The sequence below is a fragment of the Salvia hispanica genome, chromosome 4 (genome assembly GCF_029641045.1).
Source record: "Salvia hispanica isolate PSC_SH4W2 chromosome 4, Shi_PSC_v1, whole genome shotgun sequence".
Classification (NCBI taxonomy): Eukaryota; Viridiplantae; Streptophyta; class Magnoliopsida; order Lamiales; family Lamiaceae; genus Salvia; species Salvia hispanica.
Genome location: NC_142695.1, coordinates 15,532,232 through 15,552,345, shown reverse-complemented (window position 1 = coordinate 15,552,345; position 20,114 = coordinate 15,532,232). Strand labels below are relative to the sequence as shown.

General features: G+C 33.9%; 3 protein-coding genes across 4 annotated transcripts; all 3 read right to left on the bottom strand.

Annotated features, from left to right (window-relative positions):
• Window positions 1-7,961: 7,961 nt before the first annotated feature.
• Window positions 7,962-12,503, bottom strand: LOC125196306 (yacP-like NYN domain protein). Of its 2 annotated transcripts, XM_048094762.2 has the most exons (10): window positions 12,129-12,501; window positions 11,942-12,013; window positions 11,735-11,859; window positions 11,485-11,645; window positions 10,642-10,711; window positions 10,291-10,345; window positions 9,785-9,868; window positions 9,146-9,184; window positions 8,981-9,027; window positions 7,962-8,235 (listed from the first exon to the last, which is right to left on the bottom strand). In XM_048094762.2, exons 1-10 carry the CDS (start codon window positions 12,246-12,248, stop codon window positions 8,127-8,129), a joined length of 882 nt encoding a protein of 293 aa, XP_047950719.1. In that variant the 5' UTR covers window positions 12,249-12,501; the 3' UTR covers window positions 7,962-8,126. The 2 variants fall into 2 exon arrangements, with proteins under 2 accessions (XP_047950719.1, XP_047950720.1); XM_048094763.2 differs by lacking the exon at window positions 9,785-9,868 and having other exon boundaries at window positions 12,129-12,503.
• Window positions 12,504-14,867: 2,364 nt separating this feature from the next.
• Window positions 14,868-16,459, bottom strand: LOC125196580 (Polyketide cyclase/dehydrase and lipid transport superfamily protein). Its single transcript, XM_089069562.1, has 5 exons — window positions 16,030-16,459; window positions 15,701-15,944; window positions 15,465-15,623; window positions 15,233-15,379; window positions 14,868-15,115 (listed from the first exon to the last, which is right to left on the bottom strand). The coding sequence occupies exons 1-5, from the start codon at window positions 16,071-16,073 to the stop codon at window positions 14,990-14,992; spliced, it is 720 nt and encodes a 239-aa protein (XP_088925688.1). The 5' UTR covers window positions 16,074-16,459; the 3' UTR covers window positions 14,868-14,989.
• Window positions 16,460-16,605: 146 nt separating this feature from the next.
• Window positions 16,606-20,103, bottom strand: LOC125196579 (NAD(P)-binding Rossmann-fold superfamily protein). The gene is made up of 3 exons (XM_048095151.2): window positions 19,439-20,103; window positions 18,143-18,492; window positions 16,606-16,884 (listed from the first exon to the last, which is right to left on the bottom strand). The coding sequence occupies exons 1-3, from the start codon at window positions 19,916-19,918 to the stop codon at window positions 16,722-16,724; spliced, it is 993 nt and encodes a 330-aa protein (XP_047951108.1). The 5' UTR covers window positions 19,919-20,103; the 3' UTR covers window positions 16,606-16,721.
• Between the last annotated feature and the right edge of the window lie 11 nt (window positions 20,104-20,114).

The window sequence follows — 20,114 nt, the reverse complement described above, 5'->3', positions numbered from 1 at the left end:
TATATAATACCTTATTTACCATATACCTAAGTTTATATTACACATACTAAACATTTATTGAATATAATTTTGTCAATAATAAAAAAACTATTTCACGAAATACAGGAAATGTAACAAACTAACAATAGAACAAAAGTACATAAGACACACACAAAACATAAAAGAAATTAACTAAATCGTTTCACCAAACAAAAAATATATTGAAACACAAAAATTGAACTAACAAACCAGAGACCATAAATATTTGATCTCGAGACCAATTCACTCATCAACAAAACTTGCTAGAGCTTTCATCATATTTTTTTTCTATTTTAGTCCGTCCCACAAAAATAATCTTCTACATTTTTTTTAATAATTTTTTTCTTTTATGAGGCGTGGGTTTTACTACTTCTCTCCACTAACAATTCTCCAATCATTTCTTTTTTTTCCTTCTACAAAGTCCATATTTCTAAGAAACATAGGGAGTCTTTTTATTTTTGCTTTTTTGCTGTGTTTTTATCTTCTTATATGTGTACGTACCACGCCCATTTTTTTTATCCAGTAATAAGAGGTCGCGGTAAAATAAAAGAAAGAGAAAATAATACTTAAATAAAATTGGCACACTCATCATATGTATATGCATGTTGTTTTTTCATCAAACGACCCTGCAGTTGGTGTCCTACTTTCACCTGCGATTATCAAAGGCGTCTCGAATATTTCCTACAGAATGAGTAAATAAATGGATTAATGTCTCGGACTCTCGGTCAAGTTCAAAAATCAAAATTAATTAATTAATTAAAGTAAATCAAATATTTTTGACTATCCGTTTATGTGCACACTAAGTAGAATATGCCAGTGATTTTGAGATAGGTATAAATTCGTTTCCTTATTCACTAAAGCTATTTTCGAGTTCCCTCTATTTTGGGTGTGACATCAAGATTTTGTCACCATATTTTCAACATTATTGTGGTTGAATTTTATGCAAGACATTCGAGAATCATAGTAAATATATGAATTTTCAACTCGAAACACAAAAACACACGACGCTACTTTCAACTGATTCAGTTAAGGATTTCACTAGAAATGTTAATGTAATTATAAAGTCATTTTCAATTCTAAAATATATTTCTATAAAAAGTAAAAGTATTTTTATTTTGTTATGTCCCTTAAAATTATGCAATTCTAATTTAGGAATTTTGTGAATAACATATTACTCCTACATGAGTATTATTTTATTGATAACTTATATAATTGTAATTAATAATTTATGAATCTCACTGTCGACTAACAGTACCACTTAGATAAATACCACTAATAATATGGAACCTATAATTCAATTAGGGGTGTGCATTCGGGTTTCGGTTCCGTTTTTTGTCCAAACCGAACCGAACCGAAAAACCGAAAACTGAAAAACCGAAAACCGAACTTAAAAAACCGAACCAAACCGAAAAAACCGAAAAACCGAAAAAAATAGTATATTTTAATATATCTAATTTATTTTATTTTATATATACTAATAGAATATAAATATATATAATATAAAATTAATATAATATATATAATATTTATTATATAAAAATATATTAGAAGAATATATATTATATATATGATATAATATACTAAATTAATAAGATAAAAATATATAATAATATATTTAAAATATAATTCGGTTTTTCGGTTTTTTTTTCGCCCAAACCGAACCGAACCGAAAAACCGAAATTTTTGTATTTTTAAAACCGAACCGAACCGAAAAACCGAAAAAACCGAACCGAATTTCAAAATTTCGGTTTGGTTCGGTTCGGATATTCGGTTTTCGGTTATTTTGCTCACCCCTAAATTCAATAGTACTCCCTCCGTCGTAATTAAGTTGAGGCAAAACTTTTAGACATGAAAATTAAGAAATTGTGCTGAAAAGTAGAAAAGAGGAATAAAGTTGAAAAGATAAAGATGGGGTAAAATAGGTGATCATGTAATAAAGTAAGAGTAATTGGATGTTTTATTTTTTTAAAAAAAATAAAATGACTTAACTTAATTGTGACATCTCAAAAAGAATATAACTGGACTTAGTTGACATAAAGAGAGTACTATTATTTCTTTATATTATTAATTTTATTTATTAATTGTATCAAAATTTGTGCTGTTATAAAACTTGTTATTAATTTTTATGAGACGAGGATAGTAGAATATGAACGAAGTTTGTTGCGGAAGAATTGAGAAAACTACACAAGGATGAATGAGTGTAATGAATGCAAGACATCTTCAGACAAGCCGACCTTAACCAGACTTAACCGACTCTGCGTCATAACTAGACCGACCAATTCCCTTGTTAAGTTGTCATTATTACTTAGATATTTATTACGTCACATCAATCTATCTATATACATTAATTAAATATATTTAATTACATTAACATGGAATGTTAGCAACCATAGAAAGTAATAACGACGCATTTTTTTGTCTCCACACGAATTGTTGGCACTTTCATCATGCCTAGAGTAGTTGTACGTTTATGTATAAGCTAAATAGGAGGGATTTAATTTCGGATCATGTATTTGAAAAATGTCACTTTTCAAGAGTAGTTGTATTTAGGTTATACATCTTTATTCCAATTTAATTTTAGCCTCATATATGTTACAACTTACAAATACAAAATAATCAACTTGCAACTTTTGCTATTAATTAGACGGCAACCCCTAAATTGACCCTTACTTATTTTCCTATTTTAAAGATATTTCCGAAGCAAATTAATTGTTGGTTTTGGCCTCCTTTCTATTTGTCTGCGAACATTGTAAATTACTACGTGTTATAATTTCGACGCCAGAGGAAACAATGGTTGGAACGAAACATTTAATTTCACTTTCACTCTATAAGTTGTTTCTTCTTTATTTTATAATGGCATATACTTCACGAAATTGATCGTCTAATCCTTGTTGAAATGGCTCAAAATGTTTAGTCCATTTTTGAAATTTGAATGGTTTTAAAACTACTTTTACAATAAGTGTTTTTAATGTTCACGATGTATTTATGTGTGGAAATAGAAGTGAAGCAAGTAGAAATTTGAATTGCTAATTAATTTATACAGTATGTTGGAAACATGAACGGAACGGTATATATATTTTCGAACTGGATGATTCAACAATTCTAATATTATTGGAGTTAGAAAAGGACTACATTAAACCTTTATATTAATAGCATATATTTTTGTAAAGAGTCACTTTTCAATAATTGTCAAGAAATTAATGGATATAAAACCGACTATAGTTGTGGTTGTAAATTTGGAGCCTCACAATTGTAATACCAAACAAATTGCAACTTTTGATATTGATGAGTCGGCAAACCCTTGCATTGGATCCCCTTTATACCTAATCCATCGATATTTTCACCCGATAATTATTTTATAAGTGAACTGTAAAATTAGTATCTGAAAAATCTAAATTGCATATTTACAGTACGTATCTCATGAAAATAAATAATACTACCGGAAATATTTGGATAATACTTTATTTCGTTTGAAGTATTGTTTTCACTTTTTAACATATTTCTTCTCAAATATACAGTTTCAGCCTTAATTAAGAGAAAATCTGTCAATAAATATTAGTAAAGCAATTACTACTATAAAATTTGTACTCCAATTGTTAGTACGAGTAATCAACCCACAACTCTAGGTAATCATTTCGTCTTGAACTCCAAATATCTCATGTATCTCCTCTATACCAATGTTCCTTGTACTACTCGAGGTACAACTTCATATATTCCTTGTATTTTATTGATCTGAACCAAATATGTAAAACATTAATTTGTCACATAATTGCATAACATGTACTCCATGTAATTACATATAAATAGATACTCCCTCCGTCCGCCATTAGGAGTCACGATCACTTTTGCGCACTGATTTTATAAAAATGATAATAAATATGTAGTTAAAGTGGAGAAATAGTAAAGTCTTCTCAACATTATTTTGTCTCTTACTTTACTATTTATCCGCTTTAACTATTTATGGTCATTTTTATAAACGAGTACGCAATAGTAACCGGAACTCCTAATGGCGGACGGAGGGAATATTAAGCAGTTACATAAATTGTAATACAAAACTATGAAAATATGAGAGTGAAAAGAAAATGGTTCAAATATTGTTAATGAAAATTTAACAATCTCATTAGAAAGATAAACCTACTATAAATAGATAGGAACTAAATTTGTTTGATGGACCAAAATTGAAAAACGTGCTCCCTTTTCCCAAATATGTTGAGTTTCTTTTCTGGGATATCCTGACTAAGTTGAATCATTTCCTTTTTAGTACTAAAAAATAAAACATCTAATCATTCTTACTTTATTCGTTCTCATATTTTTCTCTCTTTTATCTCTTCTACTTAATTTGAAGTCCATATTTTACTCTCTTTTATCTCTTCTACTTAATTTGAAGTCCAAGAATAAGTACCTTGAGGTTATTACTTTCATAAGCTATTTACAAAATTAAATCTTTGTTTAGAGACCTCTGATGCTATTTACTTTCATAAGCTACAACAAATATGCATTCACTAGATACTAATTTTGTACTTTTAACTCATCATTTACTAGTACTGATGATCAGAGAGTATTATAAGTATCGAATTTGAGGACAAATTTGTTAATGTCATCTTAATCTTTTGCTTTTCTAAGACACTTTCGTTTATGTCCCTAAATTTTACTACAACTTCTTAAGCAAAAGTGTGTCCATAGAAACACAAATTAGCATTGTTAATTGAATAAAAAGTGCCCTTAAGTCGTTCTTTTTTTTGTAATGTATCTTTAATCGATCAACATACCCTATATTTCTTTGTATTTATTGAGCTATGCGATTTCTCGGACTCAATGAACACTCTCGACCCATATCATTCAAAATTCAAGTACTCCACAGTCAGTGGACAAATCAATGCTCATTTGAGTTATTAAGGATGAACCCTATCTTTTGAAACAAAATAGTGATAAATTGGTTATAGTAAAAGTTCACTCGATCTTTTGTTAAAGTGTACTCCTTTACACAAATCTCACTTCTTGAGAATAGTAGGAATGTAAATAGTAGTACTAATTTTCAAGTAGATGGTGCACTGTTATAGCTCAGAAGCAAGTAATAGTTAATTAGGGAGGTCCAAGCCTTGGCAAAATCCTAGGATAGGCTGCTCAATGTGGTTCATACACACTGGCTAGTGTCCTCGGCACCCTACTAGTACCACAAGCAGTGACGGATTCAGAACCCGAAAATGGGGTAGAAAAATCATTATTGGGTTTAAGTTTGTATCAGAACCAGCAGGAACTATATTATGAGAAGATCTTCTAGATAGGCTGATTATGACCCTCTCCTCTTCAAAACAAAATCAAAACGAGTTTTGTTTTTGCGCAGCTCTAATCAATTAGGGTTTTCTCTAATGAATATCGATCACCGATTGAGGCAAAATAATATCTTTGCAAACAATTGCAATCTTGATCTTGCATATGCTTAATTTGTATCTCTTTCATGATATTTCAACATGTTTTATCTTTGATAAATATATTCATTTCTAAACCACCAGAGCGAGTATGAACAGTGTGGCAATTCTGTGTTTATTTTGAAGCTAGGAAATGTTTTATACATGTGTATTACACCCATACAACTATTATTAACTATAGGAGATTATATTTTTCCAAAACAAAAATTCATTATGTTGAAAAATTGTATTGATTCGTGAATGGACATTAAATTACTATAAAATAAGTCATGTGAGTGGGAATCACTACTACATTCTCGATCATCCCATTTTTGTATATCAAAAATAGTTTAGAAACCTTCAAATATGTATAAAAAATGGAGGAATTCTGGTGAATTCAGTTCACACTGCTCACTGGTGTGATTTGTAAGCTTGCCAGTCTCATTCTTTCTTCGTATATCCGAATTTATTGCGACTTCAAATTACTTTCCAATAAGGGCACCTTATCCAAGTAACCAATCAATTAATTTTAGAGGTTTGATATTTTGGTGCATTTAATTTTTGGTCAAAGTTTGGTCAAAGTTATATTTTTTCATAAATTGCGTGGAGCCCGAATTATTTTTTATACATTCGATTTGATTGGTCTCAGTAGCTTATATCTTGACTGATTGTTAGATATCTAAATCACAAACAAATAAGTAACAGTAAAAACACGGCAGTTGCATTTAATTTCATTATGATTTATGAATGTCATACTTATGTATCGTTTAATGTAAGCATTTTAGTTCACATAAAAATAGTTACGATAACACAATCCTTCCAAATTCGGGTATAACTATTGTTATTTTGACATATTGCTATTTATATCCCACGTATAATTTTATTTGAATTAATGCTAATATTATTTGAACAATAATAACTAAAAGAGTTAAGACATCATGGATTCATGGGTAACAATTAATAGTAGGAGTAGCTAGTAATGGAAGGATGGGCACTAAGGTAAATGTCAATTCTGTGTACTATTTCTACAATGAACTCGAAAAAAGAAGGGCGTGCTCTAGAAATAGTTTTGATTGATCAATATATATGATTTTACAATAAAAGAAAGAACAAAAAAAGATAAAGAGAAAAAGAGTACTATTACTTATGTATGGGCCAATTTTACATGGTAACCCACCACATTTATTTGTACCAACACCACCGTTGATTTATTATTGTATTTATGCTAATTATTGGTGTATATATGTATGTCTTTTCTCATTAAAAGTAGTCAACATTAATGTCTTGACTCTTTGTCTTTGCGTTGAACCAAAAAACCGAATGGGGAAGAAAATGTTACAACTGAATTTATCATGTTTCATGATTTAAAAGAAGTATGCGATGGTGTGTCTATAAAATGAAATTACTAAGGTTAGACAGAAAAAGAAAAGAAGCCCGTTATTGGTATGGATGACAAGATACAGAATGAAAGTGAACTCAATTCTGAAGAATTAGGCCGAGGTTACTGTACTGTGCCATTGCTGCAAAAACTGAATTTAATGAAGTTTTTAAAAACAAGGAGTCAAGAAAAAGGTTCACGATGCCCATTATTTCACTGTATGCTACAATTACAAAATTCCATGTTATAGTGCATATGCTGCCATTGATGGTGCTAGTGGACAACTTCATGGGACAAGTAGTAGATTGGATAAAGAGGTTTGTGAAAGGGAATAAACGCTACCAATTCCACCGTTATGAGTTATTAAGCGTGTGGTAGTTAGTTTACATTAAACATCATTCATTCAATATCAACGTTGACCCTCTGACTGTCAGACATGAATTTAATCTGATTGTTCCTCAGCTTGTTACATATACTCCATATAGTCACGTCATGGCCACTACTATAAATTAACAATTATAATTAATATTCAAATATTATGTAATTGTTTTATTTAAAATTGGGCTAATTATTAAAAATTTATATCTTGAAATCTATAAAATAATATAAAAAGCCTGGGCAGCCATGCATGCTATGATTGTTGTTCGGATCACTGATATTAATATACAAATAAAAACGACGAACTTTCCAACCCCTTCTAGTCTAGAGTCGTCCCAATCTTGACTAGACAACAACTTCTCTGACTAATTAAGCAACAATATTTGTAATCTCAAATGAAATTGACAACAAAGTCTGTAAAATTATGAAATTAATTAAAAAAAAAAAAAAACGGGTGCAAAATAACGTCAACGTTTCATCTACAAAATTCGCAATTACTATAAGCACATTTCTAGGAATAGAGGCAAATCAGATTAATTCAACTATTTTTTCTCTTTCTTTTAAGGTTTTTTTATTTTTTTCATCAAACATTATACCACTAATGATATGAGTTCTATTATTTACTAACATTAATTTAACTACTTTTTTTTCTTTATTTTATACTCTGCAAATTTTGCATTAAAACTTTTTCATTCCCAAAATCTCTAATTTTTGTTAGGGTATGGGGAGTAGTAATATTCACCCATGAAACTAACATTTGGACAAATTCAACTGCACAGTTTAATGAGAGCAAAAAACAAGTCCATTTACAAATGCACCCATAACAATACTCAATGTTTGAAGAGATTAAAAAAATATAAAATGTTGGATGACCTAAGTAAGAGCTGCCTCTTAAGATTAGACAAATAGAAAAATTCATCCTTAAAGCACTATGAGAAATGAACTCAGCGAGACGATGCATTTTCAGACAGCTTATCTCTGAGATCTTTGAGAGCATCCACCACTTCTGAATCAAGATTGTGCTTCAACAATTTACCCTGCATCGATGTCGATCTGCACAAACAGAAACTGCATAACTGGCTTCCCACAAACATGACGGACCGAGAGCTTATAACATGTTTCAAAGACTTATAAATTGTCCAAGTATTTAAATCATTAAGCTTATAAATCTAGACAGATACATGTGAGTGAGAGATAATATCTTAGTTAGAGATGAAATTGGAAGAGTAAGAGTTTAGATACTCTGTATAACAAACCATAGTAGGGATATATTTGTAAACTGGTTGTTGCTTATAAGTGGTTTAGGAGCACTTCAAAAATAAAGTTTCTCAACATCTACCAAGATTATTGATGGTTTCTTTAATTTGTGCAAATTTGTTTGATTTTCATCCAATTGAAAGGGGAAGGTTGAAGGGATCCTTGTAATGAGGATAAAAATACTAAATACTATTATCAATCATGAAAACTGAACTCTTCATAGAGATGAGGTTATTTATCGGCAGCACATGGCTGGAAATTAACAGGGAGAAAAGATGCGCCATTTATTAGTTTAATTTTTACTCAATTTTATCCTTAGTTGCTTGTTATTATCTCCACTAGTCGCATGCCAGACACTCTTAAATAAAAACAATGTGTGGACTAGTGGTAGAGTGGTTAATACCCGAGGCCAAAGGTCTCGTGTTCGAGTCGACCATGACGAGGACTTCAGCAAGTTTTGTTTATTATTTATCCATTTAAAATAAACAAATAAACAATAGGAAAAAGCAAAGCAAAATAAGTTCAGAGGTCTAGAGCATACCTATGTTCTATCAGCATCTCCTCTAGTTCCTTGTGAGAAGCTTTGATCTGTATTGCTATCATAGCATCAGAAACTGGGAGGAAATATTGTACAAATGATAAAATAAAATAGGCAAGGCTTTGAAAGTATACAATTGGTAGCACTGTTTAGTTAAAAGCACTTTACCTCGGTGACCAATGCCTTCGAACTCCACACAAATGCACCCTGCAAGGAATGGTCGCAGAAGGAGAGTCTATTAATTATCTAGCAAAAATGTGCAGACCAATAATCCATAAAATGGTCCGCTATCAGATACATGCAGTGTTGTTAATTCTTTTCAATTGACAAAAGCAAGAATGCGACTGTTGGACTTAAATTTTTACTAAATGACATGAGCAAGAGCCTTCATCTAGTTGGACAACCATGCGCTGCAGATGGACTTATATTCAGATGAAGGCCGAAACACTTTGGTTATTATTGAAGAGAGATTGTACAAGCAACAATACTTCCTAAAAAAACATTGTTAAGGTTCTTTTTCCCTCTAAAAAGCATGCTCCAAAAGATAATAGAGTGTGGACCGAGTAGATTTACTTAAAAACAGTTAGGGATTGTCTAACACAAATGGAACATTAAAGAAGGATCTGGCAGTATGCAAGTTATAACAGCCGACGTGAGACATTAATCCTCAATTAACAGCAATGGCCTATTCGCTATTTGACTATAAAAACATAATGATGATGGTCTCATTCTTTTTAGCAATGATTATAAATCATTTATATACTTATTAGAAGTCAATGAAATTCAAAATATTAAAGGACTGCATACTGCTCCATGAGCTCCATTTTGGACACAATGATCAGAAGTTGCAACCCAAACTTTTGGACAGCCATCATCCCTTAAAGCTACAACCTGATCATAGGTATTTGTAAAAGGAAGAAAGAAGTAGGAAAATTAGAAGCTGTCAAACATAACACAATTACAAAACTTTTAGCACCAAATGAATATATCATACTTGAAGGCTTAAACAATCAAAGTTCAGTACAAATGGGGAAAATAAAACAGCCTCTGAGTGATTTTTCAAATGCAAAGCATAGCATTGGGTGAAAAACAAAATAGGTAAAGAAATTGGATTATAACATAATAAGGCAAGTTTACATTCAATAAACAGTTTTGAAAAAGATGAAGCAGCTGCAGTTACCGGCATCATCGAGAGATGTAACTTCTTTATTTCATTGATAATTAACTATTTTTACTTGTCTCAGGTTTCATAGTAATGCACTCACAATCCAGAAGTTAGAAGCTGAGTATAATACATCAACTACTTTACTGACCTCTTTCTCAATCCATATATCTGCGCAGGTTTCAGCAGAGAATACTATATCAATTCTGCAACAAACATTAAAATGAAATCAACAAAACAGTAAGAAAAATTATTAAGTGATGTCATCAAGAGACGGAATCGTATTTTATATTTAGAATTAAATCAGTCAAAGAACAGCCATAAGAAAGAAGGTTGTGTTTTCATTAAGGATAAAAATATTTCTACCGTGAACAAAGAATTCTCAGCGACTCAGTTGAAATCATCTACTAAGCAAATCACTAAACTAAGCAAGCAGACACGTGATGTTTATAGATGAATAAAATTATGATCTCATGAAAAATAGGGTCACAGAAAATAGTACCCAGCAAAATTTTCTCTATGTGTTGACTGGCCAGACATCATAGCATCAAACACAACCACCACTTTCACCTCTGTAGATGAAATAGTACATTACATAAGCATTCTTAAAATACTATAGCCTAATTTAAGATAACTAAAATAGTAGTAGTAGTTTATAATATGCTAAACCAGCGCATAAAACATGGCAAAATCTTTCATTAATCATTATTACTATCAAAACACCAGAGATACTGAATGTGCTACTATGACTTGCAAGTCACGGACATAGCTCCAAGTTAGCTAGATAAATAAAACTCCTTAGGCAGCAATAACTATCCAGAGATAGGATTGGGTCACAACAGCACTCCAGTTTGCTTTCACCGAATTTTACCATTAAACTATATTCTTCACCTCCCATCTAAAAGAGTACATGATATACTGTCTTGAAAAGAGAACATAGATTTCATGATCAGATAGAAGTGGAACAAGTACAAGGCAGACAAATTGCTCAGCTGCCCTATTATAAATAGCTCCATTGCAAATGATAACAAATGTAGATCAGCAAAATTTTATTACAAATTGGCCAATGTGGTGAGTGAATGGCAGAGAATAGAAATTGCTACAACAAGTAAATGTTATGCATCTACTCATCTAGTACAAGAGAAGAGCTGTTCAGGGCATTGGAAATTGTTCTTAGTTCAATTTTAACATAAGTTTTAATCATTCTCCAGATACAAGCACAATGCATGTAATTCCTTCAACAAACTCCTTCAACTTGGGCTTGTGTTATTTAAAAATTGGTAGAGTAATTAAGTCAGAGTTCAAACTAAACTACCATAGGCAAGAAATAATGTAAAGCACAAACCTCTCAACGAACTAAACGTTACCAGTTCATCTACAAGCTTTTGTCGAGCAATGTCAAGTCTACCATTCATGAAATGCTTTTTCAACTTGGCCCAATAGCCACATACATTATAACCATCAACGAGCAAGACCGGTATTGCAGTCTCTAGACCCTGATTTGTGCTGTTGAAGATATTAATAGCCCTATAAGTTTTGTTTTTAACTCAACTGGAATTCAGATACTAATAAAAACTTATGGTGCCGAGCATTACTAATATAAGCTCAAAGTAGGATCACGATAAAGCTCTGTATCTTCCGGCATTACATCCTTCTCGACTCTCTTCCTCCGGTAACTAGTCGCCGGCTTGGGAGTACTTGAACTTCTCTTTTGGAACTCCTAAAATCTTTGATCAAACAATTAATATCTAACAGTAGAGAATATATGCAAAACCCCCAAATTTTCAAGCCAAAATTTTAACCTTCCATAATTTTATGAACTGCAAATTCTGCTTCACATTGGATGTAATTCTTGGAGGGGTTGGCTCTGAACCCTATGAAAAGAAACAGAACCTTAACTCAATTATAAACCCAAATCTCTTCCACAATAAATCAAATTGACCTAAAAAGTAAAAATGAAATCAAGAGCTTGTGCATTAAAAATTATACCTGAGGGGAAGGTGTTTGTGATGCCTTACCCTTCTTGGCCACAATATTGGATGAATAACAGCGGAATCTATATAAAGGCAGAGATGTTGATGATGAAGTGGGTGGTGCTATAGGGTTCATGGGACTGCAGATATATTAGCAATACTCTTGTTTTTGTGTTCCATTTACGCAGAGTTATTCATCTCCATCATGATTGAGTGATCATGTCAGAAAAATACGAACTTTTCACTGCTTAGCGATTACACCTTCCGCTGCGGATGGAGTTGTGGATTGCTGAGGCTGAGGCTGAGGCCGTGGTGCACAATCCGCCACAAACATAAACAATACAAACTTATACTAACTGCGTACTCATGTTTCTGACTAAAACGCAAAGGGATAGGGAGTCGCTTTTTAGTACTCCTAGTTGCCCAAATCAATTTTCGGAATTAAATATATCCCCCAAAAAACTAGCGATCAAAATACCGACGTGAAAGGTAAAATTACACATTAATTATCCATGTGGACATTCAATGTCCCATAAAAGTTGAGATAAAACTTTTAGACATAAAAATTAAGAATTTATATTAAATAAATAGGAAAGATGAAAAAAGTAGAAAAGATAAAAGAGAGTAAAGTAATTGATGAAATAAAAAAAATATTAGATGTTTTGTTTTTGTTAAAAAATAAAATGACTCAACTTTTTTTTGGGACGGACTAAAAAGGAATACAACTCAACTTTTTTGGGACGGAGGAAGTAGTTAATTATCCATGCGGACATTCGATGTGTAATAATGTAGTTACTTAATTTTTACCACATAAGTTATGGCGTCTTACTCGATTTTATCACAATCGTTAATGTTATATGCAAATCAAAGCGAAATTCATGGCTACAAATGAATCCATTGACTGGTTTTTATAAGAGTAATATGCTTGAGTGTTACGATTCTGTATAAGTCCATTGCATAGTTGAAAGTACTCGCAAGTTTTAGCATATAGACGACGAAGCTTTGAGTCCATACTTTTTTTATTTGAACAGTTTAGTGTAGTACTAGTATTTTGCGTTATGCAAAGAAAAATCTCGATGGGTGAAAATATGAACGTTCTTTTTTATGAATCTGATGTGTAATTTGTTAAAGTGTATGCTTACTTGATTTTACGTCATTTTTTGAGACAAATATTCGTTTATGTCCCATCGTTTAGAATGTTTACATGGCTTTCTCATCATTAGTTAATGCATTATATTTTAAAGCAAGGCTCAGTTACAAGGAGAGATGTTCACGGTTCTGGAATCGGCGGTTACGATCGGAACTGCCGGTTCCAGTTTTGGAATTTGCCAAACCGGAACGAACCGCGGGGGTGTTTCGCAATTACGGTTCTGGTTCCAAACTGCCGGTTTCGGTTTTGGTTCCGAACCGGCGGTTTTGCAGCGATTTTTTACGGTTCTGAACCGCCGATTTTTTGCTGTTCCGACTTGGTTTCACGGTTTTCCGGCTGTTTTTCGTGGTTTCGGTTTGCAATCGTCCGAAACCAGAGGTTCCGACACGGTTTCGGTTCGAAAATTTTTGAACCTGAACTAAACTATGGTTTAAAAATCAACGGTTTTGGTTCGAGTAAATTCACACAGTTTCGGTTCAGAACCATAACCAGCGGTTGCGATTTCGATTTTAACCATCGGTTCGATAAATCTTGAGCAGGTCTAGTTACAAGAGACTAATAAATGTTACTCTCAAAACTCTTCTCCAAAATAATAAATAAATGTTATCAAAACTCTATAATGTCAATAATTTATTAGACACGACAACTTTTTTTTTACTCCCTCCGTATTCAAAAAATAGAATCATTTGAAACGACACGGATTTTAATACACAATTGGTAAAGCAAGTGAGAAAAATTGGTAAAGTAAGAGAAAGAAAAAGAAAAATGAGTAAAGTAAAAGAGAGGAAGTGAAAAAATTATGAAAGTAGAATTAGCGAAGTGTGGGGTCCATGTCCTAAAATAGAAAGATTTTAAAGTTTTCATTTTTAAGGAACAACCCAAAATGAAAATATTTGTTATTTTTAAAAAATCGAGGGAGTATGAAACTTCTTTTAATTTTAATTTTTTATGGTAAAAAATCGAGTAAACGTCCTAAACGATTGGACAAAATCGACAAAACGCATTAAATGGTGGTATAAAATCGAGTAAACACCTCAAATGATGAGGCAAAAATTAAATACACTCATACTTCTGCGTATTACACGTCGTATGTTTATTGTCGCATAGACAAGTAATGTGTAATTTCATCTAACATTTTAAATTATCTTTGAGATACCTGCAAAAGTAATTCATATATACATAGTACATTCAAAATTACTTCTGAATATAGGAAATGATATTTAAATTACTTGATATTTAATTGTAATTCACTTTTATTTGCATTGGAACATTTTTACAATTTGAATTTATGATCTTAGGTCATCGTTGATTACTTTTATGCATTATATATAAAAGTGTATATTTGTTTTTTTTTTTTGGGAGGTCATAGTTTATCATATTGACAACTTATTTGAACATACTATATAATTATTATTTCAATTTGTCATAATTCAATTTAAATAAAATAATCGACATGAATGTATATGTGTAGTCATATTTATTATGGTGGCTAAAAGTTTGTCATCGCATCTGGCATCATTTTGGAGTTAGAATATCCGAAAGTTATACTAAATAGTAGTAGTAGCTAAGCAAAAATCCAAGATAAAGAATAATAACAATGAGTAATGGAGATAATGATGAATATAGTAGGTTAATCATAACTTGGATTCATCAATATCTGAGTGTATGATAATTAAGATAATTAACTTTAATCTCTGTATTTGGATTGGTTTACATAAAAGTAATACTCATGTAGGCCCTCTCCCTCTAGTGGGACATGCCACCACCTGCTTTTTAAGGTTTTCAATTATCATCACCAATTTTGTATTTAATCTATTCACAAAGCATTTTGGCAGCCACCCTGCAGGATCCAACTGCACATCACACCAAACCCATATATTAATGTATGCAAAACAACAAATTTGAGCTTTAATTTTCATATAATTTGTAACATTATTGAAGTATTGAAAATAAATAAAAAAGAGTCTTACTTGAGCTATGTAAGTGACAATGCAAGAATCATTTTGTAGCTTCTCAACAACCCATCCAGACTGCAGCAACAGCCCTCTTATGGAGTTGTTTTGCTTTGGTTGTAGTCCAGCTGCTATCTCTTTAGGTAGAGACGCCACTGCGACAACCTGCAATTCCAATTCCAATTCCAAATTCATCTCCTTTTTCCATATAACTATCAACTTTAATTATTACTATGATTTCGAATTTTACCAGAGTGCCATCGTCCATGGTTTCGCGTCGCTCGTACACGATGAACTCTCGGTTTCTAAACAACGGCTTCGATCTCTCTCCATACCTCAACCACACAATGCTCAAGTTTTCTTCAAGGTCTTTAATGTACTTCCCTTGCACTAAATCCCCATCCCACTCCTGCCAAAAATCGAAACATTAATTAATCAGTCATGCAACGGAACGAGGAATGGAATGGATGTAGGAATGATTCAGACCTTGGCAGCATCGATTGCATTAGCGACCGTGATGAACTGCTGGGGCGAGACCGAGTGGATCACCCAGCGGCTGCGGAAGGTGTGGAGCGATCCCGATCTGCGCTTGGAGATCTCGACCCCGTTGCCATCCACTCCCACCACCTTCCACCCATCGTTCACCGAGTCAGAGGCCGAGAGCAGCTCCTGTATGCAGTTCTCGCTCGCGTGGAACACGTACCTCCGCAGCGAGTCCTCACTTATAGACCTTGCACCACACCAATCAACCAACAACTCAATCACAATGAATTAAATTCAAGCATTAAAGAAGCAGAAGATGCTTAATTAATTACCAGGATCTACTGCAAGTGGAAGAAGGACTGCTGCTACTATGCATTTTCCGATGTTTCCGGGGGAGTTGAGAGTGATATGTGGGCAACGAGATTGATTTAATATATACATGTCTTTAGAGAGAGAGGGGGATTGGTGTTAGGACATAAGTTAGTGAAAAATAATGTGAAGTGGGGTGAGAAGATAGAAGCACATGGAATGCCAGAGGCAGCTCCATGATTAAAACTGCACTAATAAAAGCCAACAGCAGTCCATGTGCTTCATCTTCCCTTCTTAATCATTTTTAACAATCTCTCCCTATTTGTTTTTAAGCATCAACTACAAGCCAGGCTCATAGATTTCAGACCACATTCATATTTTACCTAACCTTGCCTGGTTAGGGGTGACATCACCACAAACAAAATATTACTACTACTATTAAAGTACTTTTTTTTGCATCTAATTCAGCCCTACATTCTCTGTTCTAGTCATTCATTAATGTGGACAGTAACCTTGCATATTAAAATATGATTGCAGTGTGAATTGGATCAAGTTTGCCACAGTTTTGGATCTATACAATAAGGGAGACAGAGAGATAATGGAGATAAAGTCTAGTTATATTCTCCTTGATAAAGAAAATTGATTTATTGTGGTTCATAATCACACCAAATAAACAATGAAAAGGTGCTCAACTTTCACTAACTTCAACAATGACTCAAGATGATGGCTTTTCCTGCCCCAGCAAACCTTTTGCTTTAAGACTCAGCACTGTCTCCCTCACAGCATCTTCGACCGGACTAAAATTTAATCCTAAATCGATCAATTTCTTCGCAGCGTCCTTGCAAGCCACCAGCCCCGGTTGCGTTTCGCCCTCAAATCTGCACATTTATGCATTAAAAGGATCAATTAATTAGACAAAACAACAACTTAAAAAAGATACCTCCATATTTAAAATGTGAAACAGTGACAAAATCAAATAATAGTGCAAGGACTATATTGAGATTCCCAACATGATAAGATCCCTACCCCTTCTGGCCCCTTCCTATCTTGATCTCAATTGAGACATACAAATGATGGTTGCTATGTCTTTTCCTCTTGTGACTGAGCCCAAAATAAAACACGTCTCGGGAAAGAGGAAAATCATCGAAAAAAGCATATAGTGCACACCTTTATGTTACATTATTAGAGACCTTGATTGATCACCATATCATTACAAGAATAGCAATAATTCAAAACCAAACACAGATGATATTTGCACATTTTGAAGTTTGGCAAAGTAACTAAAAGGGTGGGAAAAAATTATTTAGGACTGCATAATTCGATAAAGTTCTCGAACTTTTTGAGATCAAAGTACAGATTCAAGAATCTTTTTTTAAAGTAAAGAGATCATTGGTTTCTTATAGTCTATAGGGGCTCTAATTCTTAGCTAGATTGAAGTTGCTTGCAGAAGGCTATAGTTCTAGCGATTCAGTTCGGACATTGGAAATTTAATTATTTCCTGTGAAATCGAAAAAGGAAGAAGATAGCACCTGTCCCAATGGGCTGGAAAGGCATATATATTTTGAAACTGCAGGTCCACAGAAAAAAGATTGTGACCCTACTGATGAACGTTTTCCGAAACAACAGAAGTTTTGAATGCCATGGCTATCATCGACTTAGTTAATCTTCTATTTTTTTCTACTTTTCAGCATTGATCATGGCTAACACAACAAAGTTCAGAAGCATTTCTTCAAATCTCCTGCCTTCTAGAATTAAATATGTACATCTAAAAGATCAAAAACTACAATTTTAAGAACTGGAAACAGTTGAATTGAGATTATTTTTTTTCCAACATGTTTTCATCTAAGCAGCAAATAATTATTCATTATAACAGATACTCTAATTACATGAGGGAAACCTCCTATTAAAGTATGCAGTTTGTATTCAAAGATTTTACTGTTTTTATCAAATCCGAGGCCATCAGCTTGGACCTCCGAGTAATTTGGGAAAAGTAAATTTTACACCATAAATCTGAAGTAGTAGTACTTACTTTCTATATCAACCAGCAACATACTCAAGCAAACACAGATACATATAGCAAGGAAATCTCTATGTGTAGATTGCAAAACTCGGGTTTAAAGGAATGAGTTTACAGACCTGTGAACTGGAAATTCAGGAAAGAGGCTTGCAACTTTCTCTGCAAAATCACCAAATTGATAAATGCCGTTGGTGCAAAGGTATCTACCCGAAGCAGTAGGAGTTTCAAACAGCAATAATTGTGCCTTAGCTACATCTTTGACATGCACAGCGCCCAACCAGTGATACTCCTGCGTATCTTTCGACCCCTGCAGTAGCTGCAACAAGACTGCACAGCTAGCATTCAGTCCCGGTTGCAAAAGTTGGCCAAGACATGTAGCGGGATTTATTGCTACAACATCCACACCATTTTCCTTTGCAAAATCCCATGCAGCTTTCTCGGCTAGAGTTTTTGATACCGGATACCATTTCTGTCAAGTACACAATAGAGCATTTTGTATTACAACTCAAATTTCACAACTAGATTTTAAAGTATTGCACATCAAATCAGTTATATTAGGATCATTTACTAGTTTATTTGCACTTGTATCTTGTATTAATAACATCTTTGTTCAGGAAAAAATTTCATTTATCTTCTTTAACTGTTATGTTAAATGACCCACGAGCTTACAGGTTTGCGTCAACATCACAGTTTCTCATCCTATGAAAAACGAGAACTAGGATATTATGGTTCGTTTGGCGGCATGGATAATCTTTCAAGCCACTGACTCAGCAGCACCTCTTTACGAACTGGTTGAGGACCACTATACGTATAGACTAGTCCTGCTTTATCCATTACTCAAACTACTTTTCCCATACCATACCTATCACTGATAACTAACTCCATGTTATACAAAGAACATATACCCCACTTGTATCATGTTTTAGCTGGAAACCAGGTAACTGAGGCATCCTGGTGTCGACAACTACTGTTGTCTGAAGACGAAAGTGAAATGGTCACTCACATACTTGTACAAGCCCCACTCCCATGAGTATGACTGCCACATACATCTAACTATATCTCTCATCTTTAAAGTAAAGTAAAGAATTCTCCATAAATATGACCATAGTTAGGAAAAAGAAGCTTTCAGGCACTTCTTTAATCTCAAAACCCAAACTTAAACCATTACATTTAAACTTCTCTTTGTTCAAAAGTTTGGCATACAAAAATAAAAAGCAATACATTCCCAAGCATGACTTTAGTGGACTGCTATTAAAATGCATTAGTGTATTAACAATAGAGAGTTTCACATAAAGTTGTGCCACTTTTTCAAGAAACCAGTTACTTAACAAAATTTAACACTAAATCAAACTTGAAGAACTCTCAATTAATCATAACACTTTGAAAATGATATTGTAAATGCAAAACTGAGAGACCTGGCGTTGGCGGCAATAGTCAAGATGAGTCCAGCAAGACTCATCAACGAGGGTGGCGGTGGGCCAGGCCGGGTTAGGCACCATGGCGGAGATGGAGGAGGTGAGGACCACGCGCCGCACCCGGAACTTGTTGGCGGCGGCGAGGACGTTGAGGGTGCCCTTGAGGGCGGGGTCGAGCAGCTCCGCCTGCGGGTCCACGGGGTCCTCCAGCGAGCAGGGCGACGCCACGTGGAAGACCCCGCCTCCCGCGCAGCCCTCCACGGCCTTGTCGACTGCGGCGGAGTCGAGGAGGTCGACCTCGTGCACGAGGAGAGTGGCGGCGGCGGCGCCCGGGAGGGAGAAGAGGTGGGAAGGGTCGGAGGCGGGGAAGATGGAGAGGTGGATGGTGGTGTAGCCGTGTTGGAGGAGGGTTTTGACCACCCATGAGCCGATGAAGCCGTTAGCTCCGGTGACGCACACCGGCTCCTTGGCGGCTGCCATTTTACTACGATTGGTTTCGACCCACAGATTGTTACATACTACTACTATATCTATTATCTATATGAGTATCATCATTTGATCCCTAACGTTTGATTTCCTAAATTGTTTGAATTCATTTGATGGCAAACAAAAAATAGATTCCGACACACAAGAAATCTTTACTGAGTCATCAAAAAATCCCTTCTTACCCGTGCAC

What these genes read in the sequence shown, in the direction of transcription:
- LOC125196306 (XM_048094762.2), bottom strand. Translation starts at nt 12,248, where the DNA reads ATGAACCCTATAGCACCACCCACTTCATCATCAACATCTCTGCCTTTA. An exon ending in AACGTTTAGTTCGTTGAGAG is followed by an intron (nt 10,712 to 11,484) that starts GTTTGTGCTTTA and finishes TTTCATCTACAG; the next exon opens with AGGTGAAAGTGGTGGTTGTG. An exon ending in CGAAGGCATTGGTCACCGAG is followed by an intron (nt 9,028 to 9,145) that starts GTAAAGTGCTTT and finishes ATAGCAATACAG; the next exon opens with ATCAAAGCTTCTCACAAGGA.
- LOC125196580 (XM_089069562.1), bottom strand. Translation starts at nt 16,073, where the DNA reads ATGCATAGTAGCAGCAGTCCTTCTTCCACTTGCAGTAGATCCTG. An exon ending in ATGCAATCGATGCTGCCAAG is followed by an intron (nt 15,624 to 15,700) that starts GTCTGAATCATT and finishes GATTTTTGGCAG; the next exon opens with GAGTGGGATGGGGATTTAGT. An exon ending in TTGTCACTTACATAGCTCAA is followed by an intron (nt 15,116 to 15,232) that starts GTAAGACTCTTT and finishes TGTGATGTGCAG; the next exon opens with TTGGATCCTGCAGGGTGGCT.
- LOC125196579 (XM_048095151.2), bottom strand. Translation starts at nt 19,918, where the DNA reads ATGGCAGCCGCCAAGGAGCCGGTGTGCGTCACCGGAGCTAACGGCTTC. An exon ending in ACTATTGCCGCCAACGCCAG is followed by an intron (nt 18,493 to 19,438) that starts GTCTCTCAGTTT and finishes TGTACTTGACAG; the next exon opens with AAATGGTATCCGGTATCAAA. An exon ending in CCTGAATTTCCAGTTCACAG is followed by an intron (nt 16,885 to 18,142) that starts GTCTGTAAACTC and finishes ATAAATGTGCAG; the next exon opens with ATTTGAGGGCGAAACGCAAC.